Source organism: Littorina saxatilis, linkage group LG16, assembly GCF_037325665.1.
Source record: "Littorina saxatilis isolate snail1 linkage group LG16, US_GU_Lsax_2.0, whole genome shotgun sequence".
Lineage (NCBI taxonomy): Eukaryota > Metazoa > Mollusca > Gastropoda > Littorinimorpha > Littorinidae > Littorina > Littorina saxatilis.
This window is the reverse complement of record NC_090260.1, coordinates 20,663,017-20,680,060: the sequence shown is the minus strand read 5'-3', so window position 1 is coordinate 20,680,060 and position 17,044 is coordinate 20,663,017. Positions and strand designations below refer to the sequence as shown.

Here is a 17,044-nt window from a genome sequence, read left to right as displayed (position 1 = left end):
AGTGCTAACATTATTACCTTGATCAGATCGATGTGTATGACAAGGAATTTCTATGTTTGCTGATTTGGTTGTCCGGTAATGACTTTCATGCACAGGGCTTCTAAATTCACTCGCTCAAACGCTCATGTCTGCACCAACATTCACACACGTCCATATTCATAAGGGATGGTGACAACACGCTCTTGAACAACAAACATGGCACAAAACGAATGAACATTTCAAACATTTCGCTATTGAATGAAATCATCAGTACATGGATATCAAATCATAAAACATCTCACAAAATACCTCCTATCCATTCCGAAGTTGAAGAAGAATACAGTCCGGCATTACACACACTACACTTTCATCACTGAGAATCGCTGTTCACAACACATGTCCTCGGCTCTGATACGTTCTCCGAATAATACACACAAGTCATGGATGATGGTATAGTCCGTACGAAGCCGAAACACTTCTTACTATCCTCTGACACAAGTTCTTATCAGCTTCCACAATCTTCTGTCTTAACTGCAGGCATTTAAAAAATTAAACCTGAACTCATACACAGAGGTGACAGCACTACATACCCTCCCTCGCTGTAAACAAAGTACTGATTTTACCTGTCCATATTGAAACTACATACATTTTTCACTTGACAGAACAGTTAACTGTTGCTACCAACTTAATTAACTGGTATTGGAAAAAAATATCACACCTTGAAAACCCTAGTTCAGTATATCATAACTATATGCAGCCTTCAAACGGTTGGTACCGGTTGTTGAAGATCTCTTAGTCGCGCTTCCTTGCATCCGGACTTCTTGGTCAAAATTGAGGCCTTGAAGAGTCGTCCGGGGAAACTTGTCTTGTCTTGAAGCATACCTGAAAATGAAATTATTTTTCTTACTTGACACTAAAGCAAATCTTATGCTGGGTACAAATGCTAAAACAAGTTGCGCCAGTCTGTCAAACATGTATAACGATACTGAACGCAGTACATTTCACAAGGACAATGCTTAGCTGAAAACCAGCATCCACGTCGAATAAGGTAAATGGCAACCCAGCATAGCGCAGTAGCAAAACTGTCCCACAGGAAATCACGCTTCCCTGTGTTTAAAACAAATCTGTTTAACTTTCTAAGCTTGTAGCCCTGAAAGTCAAAAAATTATGCACTAGCCTCTGGCTAGTGATTCTGAAAACGTACCAGCCAGAGAGCAAATTTTACGAACCAAACCAACAATTTGATTCAGCATCTTCACTCGCATTTGGCGAGTAGATGAACACTTCTACTCACCAGATGCATGCTTCTACTAACTATGGCGAGTAAAATACTTGCCACTTTCACTGTTTCAGGGCTGGTTTGTTTTTAACCTTTAGAACATAATGTTGTAGTTTTCCAGAAATTGCTCTACACACAAACATACACCACCGCCCTGGTCTCTTGACTAAATGTAAAATGCATAGTTTGTTGATAATGCACTTTATAAATATCACTGTTTCTCTTTCCCCAGTCTTGTAGCTGTTGTAGTTAACAAGCTCTATATTTTAACTTTGAGACTTATGTTCTGAAAAAAATAGATCACAGTCACACTCTGATGTAAACCTCTAGGTAATGCAACCCTATTAATTATTATACACACTTACTTAACAATTTGTATGTCATCGAGAGCAGCTGGTGCAGTTTTCATGGCAGCATGCCCCTTCCACATACATTTGTAGTGTGTACAAGTTTTGTCTGCTGGCACAGTGTCGATTCCTTCAGCCATGTAGTGTGAAGCAGCAAAAAGGGTGGCGGCCACATGGTTGCAAGACTGTCCTTTCTGGTAAAAACAACAACACACATTCAAATTCCGTTTGTGTCATCTTGATTTTCCTTAGCCTGCTAGTAATAACAATTAACTTTATCTTTCCTAGGAATTCCTACAGAGAGCTTGTAAGCGCATGCTGTTGATATCTATATAAAATATATACCGGCTCAGAATGGAATTTGATCTTACTGCAGTGATAACCTTCATTGACAAGAGGATTCACAAACACATGTGTACGTACACATTAAATAAAACTCCGCACTCAGGTACCTGGTATTCTATTGAACATGCCTAGCCAACATGGCATGGTCTCCTGGAGATACTGATTGAAATTACATTAACATGCTGCTCATAACTTTGTCAAAAATGACAGCTTTTGCATGCAGACATTTTTAGTAGAGAATTATGAATCTCTGTGTGTGTTTGTCACTTTGTGTGCCATGCATTATATGACTGAGTATGAAAACTGATTGTGTAAGATACCAAGTAACGCAGCCATCAAGTTAATCCCACAAAACATACAAGGCCAACAACACTTACCCAGCAATACACTCGCAGTAGGCTCCAAGTGCCTGTCCGGTCAGCGTCCCCCCACAACAGCATACACTTCGTTGCGAGTCTGCTTCATTGACGTCAGCACACTCGCTCTGAGTCTGATCACCACAGTTGCTTACTAGCTGTTGTGCCATGCAGAAAGACATTTTATGCACACAGTATGTCTATCGTTTACCCCAAGGTTTTGCATTCTTTGCGCTGGATGCGTCGTATAACTTGTCGAACGTCGACGCAGTAGTATCAGTAAGAAAGTTGATCCAGAGATCTGTAGATCTGTGGTCGATCACCTCTGCTTCGCTTATGCAGGGGAAGTTCGCCAAGTCTTTCGTCCATATACCACCAATAGCCGTTTCAAACCATACCTTCATGCATGTCCTTGACTTTTAGTTCATGATTTTGAACAAGATAATCCGTTTTCTTGCAGAATTTCTCAAAGTAATCCTCTAGCAATAGTACTTCGAGCACCGACAGTGAAAGAGGTATTTCAGGCCAGGTACCTATTGCCCCTTATTTCCGGTTATCAGAGAGAGGCTGCCGTGCCCTAAAATCTGATTGGTCGAAACGCTGGGGGCAAAGGTTATACGAAAAAGGTCTATCCCGTATCTAAATTTATATTTGTTCAGATTGGTAGTGCAACTAAGATGGGACTCACATGAAATATTTCCTCTGAACTATGTTAGTCGTACATCTGTTGAACACCGCATGTTTCTGACAGCTCTGATACTACATGTATCCAATCCCTGGCTGTGTAATGGTAGAAGAAAGTCTAAATTCTGTCTGAAACTTAACTTCTTACGGCTTGTTTTGCTCGTGATAAAATATGTTTAAAATGTTCCTCCAAGCCTGTATGTATTATCTTGCCTCGGTCAAAAAGATGAAACTGAAGGAAAAAAATTAAGAGGCGAAATATTTAGCCTGTAGGACATAAAGCATTAAAAAGATCTCGACCTGGTTGGCAGAAGCTGAATACCATGATTCCCTTTAGTCATGATACCATTAGCTAACTCGTTTATAAAGTACGTGAATAATATTTGACTGCAAATTCAAACCTGTTTTAGGCCCAGGAGGCTGCTGAAGTAGTCCGAAATATCTCCGCTACTGATGCATCGCACACATGCCTTGATGCTAGCATACATACTCTAAGCATGTTAAGCATTTTACCTTGGACTCCTGTCTTTGAGAGTACTAAGAGAGAGAGAGAGAGAGAGAGAGAGAGAGAGAGAGAGAGAGAGAGAGAGAGAGAGAGAGAGAGAGAGAGAGAGAGAGAGAGAGAGAGAGAAAGAGAGAGAGTGATGATGATGATGATGATGATGATGATGATGATGATGATAATGATGATAAGTCTTTATTTTAGAAGGATATAGGTTTAAGGCTACGCCTTTTTTAAACAACCTGCCTTTACATCTAACTAATACAAAATTACAATAAATCACAAACAGAACAGCAAACAACCTCATAAATCTCTTATCTTTTGTCTTATCAAGAGAGAGAGAGAGAGAGAGAGAGAGAGAGAGAGAGAGAGAGAGACAGAGACAGAGACAGAGACAGAGACAGAGACAGAGACAGAGACAAAGAGACAGAGACAGAGACAAAGAGACAGAGACAGAGAGACAGAGAGACAGAGACACACATAACTTAGGGGTGTGGTGGAGTGGGGGGGGGTAACCACGCTGAACAGTAACAATACAGCCCTACGGGGTGACGGTGTAGGGACGTGAATGATAGGGGCGTGGTTGGGCGCGCTGGGATGAGGACAACCTACTTCTTCTGCTACACATCTTAAGTCCTTGGTCAGTCAGTTGTAGTGTGAACGGAGTGACATATGGCGTCGTACGTCGGTGTATGAAGGAAGACATTTTCTGTTTGCTCACAGTGCTGTTGTGGGCAAGGTAGGTATGTCCCAGGGCGCGTTGGATTAATTGACGAGAGACTGAGGAACAAGGGTGGGGAGACGGCTTACTGGTGCCAAAACCTGGGGTTACCCATTATCACGTGATAATTACTCATTAACGCTGTCAGTTACTGTTTTCACCTGCTAGTTACTCATTTTCACGGGAAAATGACTAATTTTTAGTTTTGGCACTAGCAATCCGTCAGGAAGTGAGCCAAAACTAAAAATTAGTAATTAACAGGTGAAAGTTAGTCATTATTCCGGGAAAATTAGTAATTTTCCGGGGAAAATTAGTAATAAACACGTGAAAATGGTAATTATCAAGGGAAAATTATTAATTTTCCCTTGATAATTACAATTATGAGGTTTTGGCACTAGTAAGCCGTCATAGTGACCAACGTTCATCAATTGTGACCTCTGAGTGCCGCCAAGGGGAGATAAGATCAGTGCTTTCGTGTATCCCTCCATACAGACAAAGGAAATTCCGAAGTTCAAAGCCTTATGTCCCGATGTGTGACCTATGTGTGACGTACAATCTCATCGAGCACCAGGCGTTTCTAGTTGTGGTTATTCTCTGTGTTACGTACCTTGGAGCTGCCAGGTTACATTATGCCAGCGTTTGCCTGTATGTGTGAAGTGTCACAGTAAACGAGTGTTTGTGTGTGCAAGCATAATTATGTTATTTTGTCGATTTGCTTTCTTTTGTGATGCTTGTTTTGGTACTGTGGTTGCTTAGTCTATGAAGCGTTGGATGGGGATGGGATAGGAAGAGCGCATTGTATCCACGAAATGGGGGTGGGGGTGGGGGGGGGGGGGGAGGGGATCATAACTAAAATAAAGAGAGGAGGGCCATGATAAACTCTTGTGCCGCACATATCATAATAAGAATATAAAACCCTGAGTGTGTCGTCAGTTTGGTAGGCAAATGATGCAGTGAAGGTCTGTTAAGTTCTTCCACTGCCACGCCACTGATAACAAACCAGTGCAGGTTTTATTTTAGATTCTTACTAGCTGTTGCATTAATTGTGTTCAGAAATCTCATTTCTTGTTTTGAGAAACAGTGTACAAGCAATGGTTTGAGGTTTACTAAAAAGGGAAGTAACCAGTTCCTTTCCCGTATGTATGAAGACACCCATGATTATCGTTCTTGATTTTTGTCAAGTTGTTTAGTCAAAAGAAGATGTTTGGAAATAACTGTGTCTGATTTGTATTGGTTGTGAAACAGTGACCCCCCTTGCTTTTAGTGAGACAAACATTCTACATGTGCTCCTTGGCCACGTGTTTCAGACACGACCCTCACTGGTGATTGGCCCTTGGCCACGTGTTTCAGACACGACCCTCACTAGTGATTGGCACTTGGATTGTTTGTCTCACTAGTGATTGGCCCTTGGATTGTTTGTCTCGCTAAAAGCAAGGTATTCAGTGTGACACAACCCATACACACCCGACACAGTTATTTTGGGAATTCGTGTATTACCCTTGGTTAAAGATGGTGACTGTCCGCCATTAACAATGATGTGTCGCTTTTAACGAAGGGAAGATGTTAATACAAATGTAGTGAGTGATCAGCCGGCAGGGGGGGTGGGGGGTGGGGGTAGGGAGGGGGGAGAGGCCAAGGGATAGAGGGAGGCGAAGAAGGTGAAGGCCGAGCGCTTGTGGCTAGGAAGGAGAGTCTGTTGGTTCTAGACGCTGCAGCTGTCTGTGGGAGTGGCGATGTAGGGGGCGGGGGTTGTAGCAGTGAGGAACAGTTTCTGTGTTGATGTACGAGGTCAGTGTGATCCCTCACACATTGAAGGGGAAGAGAATGTGGACACACACACACACACATTGACACACACACACTGGCACACACACACTGACACACATACATACACACTGACACACACACACTGACACACAAACACACACACACACACACACACACACACACACACACACAAACACACACACGGACACACACACACAAACACATACACACTGACACACACACACACTGACACACACATACACACTGACACACACACACACACTGACACACACACATACACACTGACACACACATACACACACCCAGACACACACAGACACCCTTAAACTTCCACCACCGTCACCACACCGCACAACAACATCAACTTCACCTAAAAGTATTTCTTGTGATCAAGAAACCAACTAAGACAGTCTAAGCGACCTGTAATTTTGAGAAGTCACAGGCCAAAACCGTTTCCTTTAATGCAGTGTTTCATCTTAGTAATGGGCAGATAGTACTCTATCCCCCGGTGTGTTTACTCTTCTGGTGTTTTTATTGTCACTTACCAGCATAAACTGAGAAATGAAACAAATTTGCATCGGTTCTAGACAGCCATAGAGGTTGTGGGGACGATTAAAACAAAAACTACTCACCAGCCTAAAGCCTGGAATTAAGTGTGGGAAGTCGACACTGGCCGCAGGGACCTTTAGATAACACTGACTGTCGGTAAAAACACCAACCACTCACCAGCCTAAAGCCTGGAATTAAGTGTGGGAAGTCGACACTGGCCGCAGGGACCTTTAGATAACACTGACTGTCGGTACAAACACCAACCACTCACCAGCCTAAAGCCTGGAATTAAGTGTGGGAAGTCGACACTGGCCGCAGGGACCTTTAGATAACACTGACTGTCGGTAAAAACACCAACCACTCACCAGCCTAAAGCCTGGAATTAAGTGTGGGAAGTCGACACTGGCCGCAGGGACCTTTAGATAACACTAACTGTCGGTAAAAACACCAGCCACTCACCAGCCTAAAGCCTGGAATTAAGTGTGGGAAGTCGACACTGGCCGCAGGGACCTTTAGATAACACTAACTGTCGGTAAAAACACTTCACGAAGTAGACTTAGGTCTTAATTAAGACCTGCCTTAAAGGCATATGTACTCGATGACTATACACGCTAATTGCTTTACCAACAGCTGGAGACATGCTAAATTAAGTTCCCTGCAAAATATTGTGGTCTAGGACCCCTTCAATGTTGAGATATGTTAATTTTCATTTTGATCTGGATCGTCCTATTTATAGATTTGGCAACACATGTAACGTTGATGCAAGGGAGCTAACACCGCGGCTTTGTTGACATCCTCACTTTTTCAGAGGCTAGAACAAGCTGTAATGCATGTATTATGGTCCGCGCATGGTGACATATCGTCATTATATGGTCTTATGGTGCGTTTGACATCGATTATGGGCAAACTACACTTTGTAAACACGGGAGCGCGTACATATGCCTTTAATAATGATTTTGAAATCATTGACAATTACATACATGCGATTATAAGTATATTCTCTCAGATTGCCAGTACAATCATCATATGAATGTTCATAAAGTGGCTCATCTCGTTTCTTATCGTATCAAGTAAGTAGGAAGATGCTTCAAAGGGAAGACGGCAAAATAATCCCGATGTGGAAGCTAATGTGAATTGGAAATATGGAGGAACAAAATTTACAGTTAGGTATTCTTTTCTGTGTCCGGTTACGCCCAAAAGATGGGACTTTTGTCAACGTTTCAGATCTTTCTTTATTTGGTGTTTAACGTCGTTTTCAACCACGAAGGTTATATCGCGACGGGGAAAGGGGGGAGATGGGATAGAGCCACTTGTTTCTTGTTCACAAAAGCACTAATCAAAAATTTGCTCCAGGGGCTTGCAACGTAGTACAATATATTACCTTACTGGGAGAATGCAAGTTTCCAGTACAAAGGACTTAACATTTCTTACATACTGCTTGACTAAACTCTTTACAAAAATTGACTATATTCTATACAAGAAACACTTAACAAGGGTAAAAGGAGAAACATAATCCGTTAGTCGCCTCTTACGACATGCTGGGGAGCATCGGGTAAATTCTTCCCCCTAACCAGCGGGGAGTAACGTTTCAGATGAACTTACAGTAAAATAATAATACAAATCTATGCTTGATCTTTCGAACACTGCAATATGTACTGCCACAGTTCTCATGTATTAAAACAGTACCTAAATAGAGTCAAAGCCACATAAATGGGAAGCAACTGACAAATAGAAAAACAAACTGACTCTGAAGATGTTTATCAGCATAATATTTATTAGAAAAGCAAAGGATAATATAGGCCAGTAATTCATAAGAGTACTATTTTCATCTAACATGTCACAATCAAAATATCAACCTCTCATCAAATCAAGGAATACAATTATCGATTTTCTGAAGAACGGATAATTCAAAAGATTAGCAGACTAAACAATCGCCTTTGTGAATTCACTTAAGTCACTGGACACACGATGACTAATCCTTGAAAAATCCTAAGGGTATACCAAGGTATTGTTTGTTTTTGGGTAAAGGATACTGATGGTAGTTTCAAGTTCAATTACACAAGACAAATAATGTACACTTGACTTTTACCAGTTAAATCTTCACGTCAAATAAGCATCTGCTTGAGTTCGTGTCGTAGCTGCATTTTTGTCAATTGTTTCATGTCATGTATTTTGAATAAAATTGTGTTTAAAAAAAAAAGAAAAATATTGGAATAAACGAAAGAGTAAAAAAAACAACCTCACATTCTTTGAAAAAAATCAGAACTTGTATTGAAAACATTTACAAAAACCCTGCTATTTTTAATCAGAAGAAAAAGAAAGCAACACAAGCCAAACGTGCAAACAAAATCATAACATTTAAAACACCCTTTAATTTGAGCTTTTTTATGTTATTGTGGTAACCAAGAAAGGGAAAACAAACAGATACCCGTAATTACAATTACATTTTATCATAGAATCTGGCTTAGCCACAAATGCCCAGCCCCCCGCCCCACCTACCCCACTCGAACAAAAAATCCCGATTACAACTATTATCTTTGATCTGTTTAAACACTCAAATATGGTTAGATCAGTTGTTGCCTTGACATTATATTTGTTTAGTGTCACATTTTCCCTCTGTAATACAAAACACTTCAAACAGTAATCTCAACTTCTTTATCTTACCAGAAACGTTTACATTTTAAAACAATAACATAAAATCCTACTGCAGTACCTTTTAAGATGACTGCTGAAACAAAGCGGCCAAAACAACACACAAACAACAAACAACAACCTTTAAAGACATTAAAAACGTAATCAAAGCATAATGTTGTGTATGCCTAACGCATTGAGTGTAACAATAAGGTTTAATTTTACGGAACAAGCTGTACAGAGGCAGACCATCAACAGTGTCTTTCTGTGAGATAAGAGAAGCATTAAGTCGGCCCACAAGGATTCGATTACTTGTGTGGCATTTAAACCATAGGATTAAAAAAGTGTAGTATTGCTAGATATGGTAACGTTATGTATTGGAACTTTTCCAAGTATCGAAACCTACATTCGGAATTGTTATTCGTGAAACAGGATAGTTTTTACAAAAACAATGATAAATACACATTGTTATTAATTTTGAATGTTGTAGATTTCTAGATAATTTTTGCCGACTCTTTCTGGACAGCTGCAAGTTTGCTCACAGAGTGTTTCCTTCAAAAACTCACTTATTAAAAATGAAATCAAACTTCGATCTATGAAGAGTTTTGAGCAAATCTTGATATACAAATTATGAGAAAATATCATATAACATCCATAAGGACAAGTGATATACATCTTTATCCAAATAAAAAAGCAACAGTATGACACGAATATTGTATCAAGAGTTGTGTCAGCTTGTCAGCATAAGTATAGTAACAAACACCCATAGAACATAAAACATAGATACAACGAAAAACACACATTCCAGCAACACATCATTGTCAACACTATTTGCATATTTTAGTCACCAAAATACTTCCTTTCACACAAAAACCAAACCAAAACAAACAAAATATAAGCAGTGAAGCAAACACTTGTCATTAATAACAATACTGAAAAGTTATCAATCTTTGAGCAATGACACACACACAGAAAGTCAAAAACTAATTATCAAAATTTAGATTGCCTACAAGTACCAATCATAAAGCTGCAAAAGCAAGGGTAGAGAACAAACAAAATAACAACCACGATCAGCATAAATATTCCCATGATGTCCAAGAGATGAACAATACATGATAAACTCATTACATTAAATGTTGCATCATATTTTGTCTTATCCATTTAGCATGCTATGCTCATAGATAACATAAAAAGCAATTAAATACAGTTCATGCACGCAAATGTATATATTCTATTCACAAAGTTCCAATGCAGATGTAAACAGAAGCAAACACAAATGGGTTTTTCCCCCAAAAAATTGCAAAATAGATTTGTTTTTCATTTTTTAGCATCATCATCTTTATATTTTTAAAGTAGCTACTTTCTGATTAGTTTAATTAGGTAGCAACCGTTTATGACGACCTCGAAAACAACTCACAAAGTCATTACAAAATGGCGACCAGAATACAACACAAACAAGTAACAACAAAATTACCTTATGCGCTGTGTGGGTTGACCAGCAGTACCAAAAACGTGTTGCCTCTCAAACGAAGGGCACAAAACAATTCACACTTGAGAAACAACTGTCTCCAAGAACATTACGTTGACGTTAAAACATAACAAGAACACTTCCTAAAACCCTCAGATCGACTGAAGAGAAAGGCGTCAAGCAGTGGTATTTATGGAAACAAAAACCTAACATGGAATAGTTATTCAAAAGTCAAAGGTCACCGTATTGACCAACCAACAACATTCCTAAGACAGAATCGGGTGAGACTACTATTTTACAACCAATCAGTAACCGATCACGCACTTCGTGCATGCTCAAAACTTAAAACGGTATATTTTACAGAAAGAAGATCAAGGAACTAGCTGACATTAAAAACTAAAAACACGTGAGTCACACGTATTCTAAAACTTACAACGCAGTTTCGCAGGGCTCACCCCAAAACCAGGTCACAACAACTGAACAAGGAGCACGTGAATCTCACGTAAAAATAGCAACGCTCCACAAAACGGGTCACAACAAGATGCCATGCTAAAAAGACGGTTTACTTCCTTTACATCGTGCCATGGCTTGAGCAAACGTAATTACAACAAAAAGTAGGTGAATGCATGCCACATCGGCATGCACAGCCATTTTAATATTTCTGATCAAGCAACAAAACATTGGCATTGAACATTAAGAGAACATTGAAGAAACACATCAAGACAAAACATCATCAAGCATGTATGTACAGTGAGTGTGTTACTAGATAAATCTACTTCATAAAACATACAAAAGTGATAAAGCAACATATCTGAAAGGCATCTTCCTTCTAGTGAAACCCATCTGGTAAATCACAACTGATCCATTCAAGATTTTACCTGGGACGTTAACATTTCTTCAATTGGACACATGTACTTGTGCCAAGAAAAGAGCAAACGCTCGAATGACTCACCTTCGTCATGCATGAATCACAAACAAATCAGCTGCACGCTCGAATGACTCACCTTCGTCATACATGAATCACAAACAAATCAACTGCTGCTCTAGCTCTAGAAACGTTCAAGAAAACAAAATAACAATTAAAATGTACTCACCAGTACGAGAAACATTTGATGAACAATAAACAGACCGGTTTTGACAAAAAGTCTTCGTCAGTTAGGCTACACTTAAAACAAAGAGAGGCGACAGAAAGAGAAAGGAAAAGAAGATATCAGTCAAGAAGAGGACAGACAGCAAATAACGTTATACTAAAAAAGAACAAAGTCTAGGAACAGGGTCATGGTGCAATGACGTACACAACTAAAACGTAATAATATACGTAAACAGAAGAGTGTGTGGTGGGAGGATGGGGGTGGGGAAGGAAGGGCGAGCGAGTGAAAGACAGAATGGAAATAGATTATTTCCTACCAATCTCCCTCACTGTGACTTTGAACAAATGTGACCTGGATCAGCCAGACTTAGTTCAGGCCCAGAGCCAGTGAAAAACATCAAACCTTGCAAGTGAGTGAAGTTTCAAAGCTGTGGTATGAAAAAAGAACTAATCTTTACCAAAACATGACCGGCTGTGACCTTGAGATTTGACTACGGTCAACCGAGCTTGCCTGAAAGTCATCACAAACAGGAGTGTACAAAGTTTCAAATCTCTATCTTTACTAATATTTGAGAAAGCGTCAACGTTATGTTGTTCTTCTGCAACTTTGTTACGTTGTGTGCAACATAGAATTGTTTATGATTTCCTCACTCACACTTATGTCAGTATGCCAAATCAATTTAGCAAATCAATTCCTTTCTGCAAACCTGGTATGTCAAAGAAGAAGAATATTCTTATCACCAGTGAAAGCCTGGTGAGACCTGGTGTGATTAACATGATCATTTACACAGCAAAGAAGCCATCTTTCTCAGTGATATTTAACTTGTTTTGATGTGAAAGCAATGACATGAAAAAGACTGATTCTAAACTTATAATCAAAGTTAAAGTACCTACAAGTGTCAAAATAAAAATTGCACAAATTGGCTTTTATCCTACATACGTGAGAGAGACACCCGTGAGATAATAATCGTTCAAATCACACGTGTGTATATCATGTAAATGAGGTCATGTCAAGCAAGTCTGGCAGGGACCTGTTTTTCCACTGCTTATGATGCCAAAGTCACCGAGACAAACGTCATTATAGAAAAAACATTGCGCTCGCTAATTACCCTCGATGAATTTTTAGAACTGACACGTCACGCTACACTTTCAGAGGGACGTTTCTTTACTTTGACGTAATAGATTGCACGAGGCTTTAGAAGAGATATAGGTTCCAAAACATGCGTCTTCAAGTTAGCTGCCTCGACTGCAGGACATTTTCAGTATAATACACGTAAGTATAATATATAGGATATACAGAATACTACATGGCTTGCTGCTTCGTTCCAGATTTACACTCGTTGCTTTTTTAAATAGTGAACAGCTCGCTTTCCCTCGCAGTTCAATATTTTACAAAACAACTCGTGTAAATTTGGTACGACACAGCAAGCCATGCAGTATTCTCTATCTATAGAAAATAAAGTCAACAAATTATATTTGATACAAAAATCAATGTGCCTGTGATATTCAAAAGATGTGTAACAATAAATATGCATAGTCCAGTAATCTGTGCAAAATGTAGTGTTTTTTTCTCTCAATACAGCAAGCCAACTCGGCTGAAGGGACGTTACCAATGAACAGCAACCATTACAACACAATTCAATTTAATGTCTATGAAAACATAGCAAAGTTTGTTTGTTTGTTTGTTTGCTTAACGCCCAGCCGACTACGAAGGGCCATATCAGTGCGGTGCTACTTTGACATATAACGTGCGCCACACACAAGACAGAAGTCGCAGCACAGGCTTCATGTCTCACCCAGTCACATTATTCTGACACCGGACCAACCAGTCCTAGCACTAACCCCAGAAACCGGCACGGTTGGCCTAGTGGTAAGGCGTCCGCCCCGTGATCGGGAGGTCGTGGGTTCGAACCCCGGCCGGGTCATACCTAAGACTTTAAAATTGGCAATCTAGTGGCTGCTCCACCTGGCGTCTGGCATTATGGGGTTAGTGCTAGGACTGGTTGGTCCGGTGTCAGAATAATGTGACTGAGTGAGACATGAAGCCTGTGCTGCGACTTCTGTCTTGTGTGTGGCGCACGTTAAATGTCAAAGCAGCACCGCCCTGATATGGCCCTCGTGGTCGGCTGGGCGTTAAGCAAACAAACAAACAATAAATAAATATCGGTTTGCAAAAAATAAAAGGACATGCTTGAGTGTCAATCTTGTGCAGTGGCCAGTGCCAGTCAGAAGTGTTCTCTTTTCACACTGCAAAGATCATTTAAACACACAACCGTAATCTTTTTTAAGCTAGTGTTGATTAATAAGCAGTTTTGAGGTTTAATTTGTCAATGCACACAAGCAAGAAGCAGAACATGTAATCAGAAACATCAACAACAACAACAACAACAACAACAACAACAACAACAACAACATCATCATCATCAATAACAACAACAACAATGAAAACGCCTGAGCAGACACCCAGTTGCGCACGCAATCGTTTACACGGGAAGGAGGGTTGTTTTAAAGGTAACATTCACTGTAATGATTGAGGTAAAGTCGACTAAAATAGCATTTGGGATACAGAAAACTACTGAAGCATTTCACAGAAATCCTAAATAATCTGAAATGTGTTCCCTACCCAGACTTCTGGCACACTGAAATATTAGCAGAAATAAAAGAGATGATGGAATTTAAGTGTTACATCTTTGCGGTGAAGAATGTTGAGCACGTGGATCATTGGCAATATTCCTCCATCTTTTCAAGTCTGCCTGTGGCGCTCACTTGTTCATTCCAATTATTGTTTCATGAAACCAAGCATTTCGTCTGTAATTTAAAAAGTGTCGTTATATTGCGTAACTGTTTTTGTCTTGCAAGTTGGCATGCTGTATTGCCCGCATTATCTCTAACACCAGTGTTGACTCCCCAGGACAACAGCAGTCTGACAACGGACTCGTGGTTCTCACTGCAAGCTACGTGCAGCGGTGTCAGGCCTCGTTTGGATGGGATATTACTATCAGCACTTTTCTCTAGCAACAGCTTGACAGTGTCTACCTTTCCCTGCTGGCATGCCATGAACAGAGCAGTTTGTCCAGCCGTGTCTATTATGTTAATATCAACATCACTATTGATCAGCATCAGCGCTATGTCAGTGTGTCCATTGTAACAAGCGGTGTGGAGAGGTGTTGTGCCATCCCCCCTTGTAATGTGTGGGTCAGCTCCTTTCTCCAGCAACATCTTGACAGTGTCCACCTTTCCCTGCCAGCATGCTTTGTACAGAGCTGTTTCCCCAGCTGTGTCTGTTGCATCAATGTCAGAACCACTGTTGATCAGTATCAGTGCTGTGTCAGTATGTCCATTCCAACATGCTGTGTGTAAGGGTGTGATACCGAGTTTGTATGCAATGTGTAGGTCAGCTCCTTTCTCCAGCAACATCTTGACAGTGTCCACGTTACACTGACTACATGCTTTGTACAGACCGGTCTCTCCATACACGTCTCTCATATCAACATCTACCCCCTTGGTGATCAACATCATCACCAAGTCATTGTTTCCACACAAAGAAGCAACCTGCAAAGGAGTGAGATCTTCAAACTTTGCAAGTTCCATGTCAGCCATTTTGTTCAACAATGTTTTCACAGTGTGAATCCGTCCCTGTAGACATGCTAATAGCAAATCATTTTCTTCATTTGAATCTGGTCGTTGAGCGTCGCGATGTTTGTTTACCAAGTAAGACGCTACATCTGTACGTTTGTTGTTAAATGCTTCATGCAATGGTAGTCGCCCATGACTGTCTCTGATCAGTGGATCAGCTCCTTTCTCTTGCAGCATCTTGACGGTGTCCACCTTTCCCTGCCAGCATGCTTTGTACAGAGCCGTTTGCCCAGCTGGGTCTGTTGTATTAATGTCAGCACCACTGTTGATCAGTATCAGTGCTGTGTCAGTTTGTCCATTGTAACATGCTGTGTGTAAGGGTGTGATACTGAGTTTGTTTGGAATGTGTAGGTCGGCGCCTTTCTCGAGCAACATCTTGACAGTTTCCGCCTTTCCCTGCCTTCCTGCTTTGAACAGAGCGGTTTCTCCAGCTGTGTCTGTTATGTTAATATCAACACCACTATTTATCAACATCAGTGCTATATCAGTGTGTCCATCGTAACAAGCAGTGTGGAGATGTGTTCTGCCATCCTCCTCTGCAATGTGTGGGTCAGCTCCTTTCTCCAGCAACATCTTGACAGTGTCCACCTTTCCCTGCCAGCATGCTTTAAACAGAGCAGTTTCCCCTACTGTGTCTGTTGTATTAATGTTAGCACCACTGTTGATCAGTATCAGTGCTGTGTCAGTATGTCTTTTTAGACATGTTATGTGTAAGGGTGTGATACCGTCTTTTTCTGCAATGTGTGGGTCAGCTCCTTTCTCCAGCAAGAGCTTGACCGTGTCCACATGTCCCTGCCTGCATGCTTTGTGCAGAGCGGTCTCTCCATATACGTCTCTCTTATCAACATCTACCCCCTTGGTGATCAACATCTTCACCAAGTCGTTGTTTCCACACAAAGACACAATCTGCAAAGGAGTGATATCTTCAGACTTTGCAAGTTCCATGTCAGCCATTTTGTTCAACAATGTTTTCACAGTGTGAATCCGTCCCTGTAGACATGCTAATAGCAAATCATTTTCTTCATTTGAATCTGGTCGTTGAGCGTCGCGATGTTTGTTTACCAAGAAAGACGCTACATCTGTACGTTTGTTGTTGAATGCTTCATGCAATGGTAGTCGCCCATGATTGTCTCTGATCAGTGGATCAGCTCCTTTCCCCAGCAACATTTTGACAGTGTCCACCTTTCCCCATTGGCATGCGTGGAAGAAAGGTGTTCGTCCGTGAGAATCTCTCTTATTAGTATCAGCTCCTTTGTCGAGCAACATCAATGCAACATCAACGTTTCCATTTCGTGAACAGGCACAGTGGAGTGGGAAGAGGTTGTCTTTAGCCTCAGCCTCAACATCAGCACCAACATTCAGAAGCAAAGATACTGTCTTGTCATGACCCAGCCAACAGGCCCAGTGCAACGCACGGTGCTTTTCGTCAGTCTCTGCCTCAACATTAACACCGGCATCCACAAGTAAAGAGGCAACACTTTCGTGGCCCATCAAACACGCAAGGTGTAAAGGACGAAACTTCTCATTGTCCTCTGCTTCAGCACTGGCTCCTGCCTGCAACAGGGTTGCTACTACCGCTTCGTAGCCTTTCATACAAGACAACTGCAGTGCTGTAAAGTATTCTGGTTGCCGCTGGTCATCAGCACCAAAAATATCTGACAGCATCTTC

At 40.9% G+C, this 17,044-nt stretch overlaps 1 protein-coding gene and 1 long non-coding RNA gene across 2 annotated transcripts; both read right to left on the bottom strand.

The window, feature by feature from the left end:
* Positions 1-212: 212 nt before the first annotated feature.
* On the bottom strand, positions 213-2,850 carry LOC138951524 (uncharacterized). Its single transcript, XR_011451142.1, has 3 exons — positions 2,328-2,850; positions 1,624-1,799; positions 213-861 (listed from the first exon to the last, which is right to left on the bottom strand). It is a non-coding gene; the product is annotated as an uncharacterized lncRNA (long non-coding RNA).
* A 3,065-nt stretch (positions 2,851-5,915) lies between these two features.
* Positions 5,916-16,987, bottom strand: LOC138951332 (ankyrin-1-like). Its single transcript, XM_070322954.1, has 2 exons — positions 14,632-16,987; positions 5,916-5,984 (listed from the first exon to the last, which is right to left on the bottom strand). Exons 1-2 carry the CDS (start codon positions 16,966-16,968, stop codon positions 5,916-5,918), a joined length of 2,406 nt encoding a protein of 801 aa, XP_070179055.1. The 5' UTR covers positions 16,969-16,987.
* Positions 16,988-17,044: the final 57 nt, after the last annotated feature.

Bases quoted from the DNA above. Each gene is read 5' to 3' on its own strand.
- LOC138951332 (XM_070322954.1), bottom strand. From the start codon at position 16,968: ATGAAAGGCTACGAAGCGGTAGTAGCAACCCTGTTGCAGGCAGGAGCC. The intron at 5,985-14,631 runs GTTAGAGATAAT...ACATCAACACAG, and splicing joins CCTGGGGAGTCAACACTGGT to AAACTGTTCCTCACTGCTAC.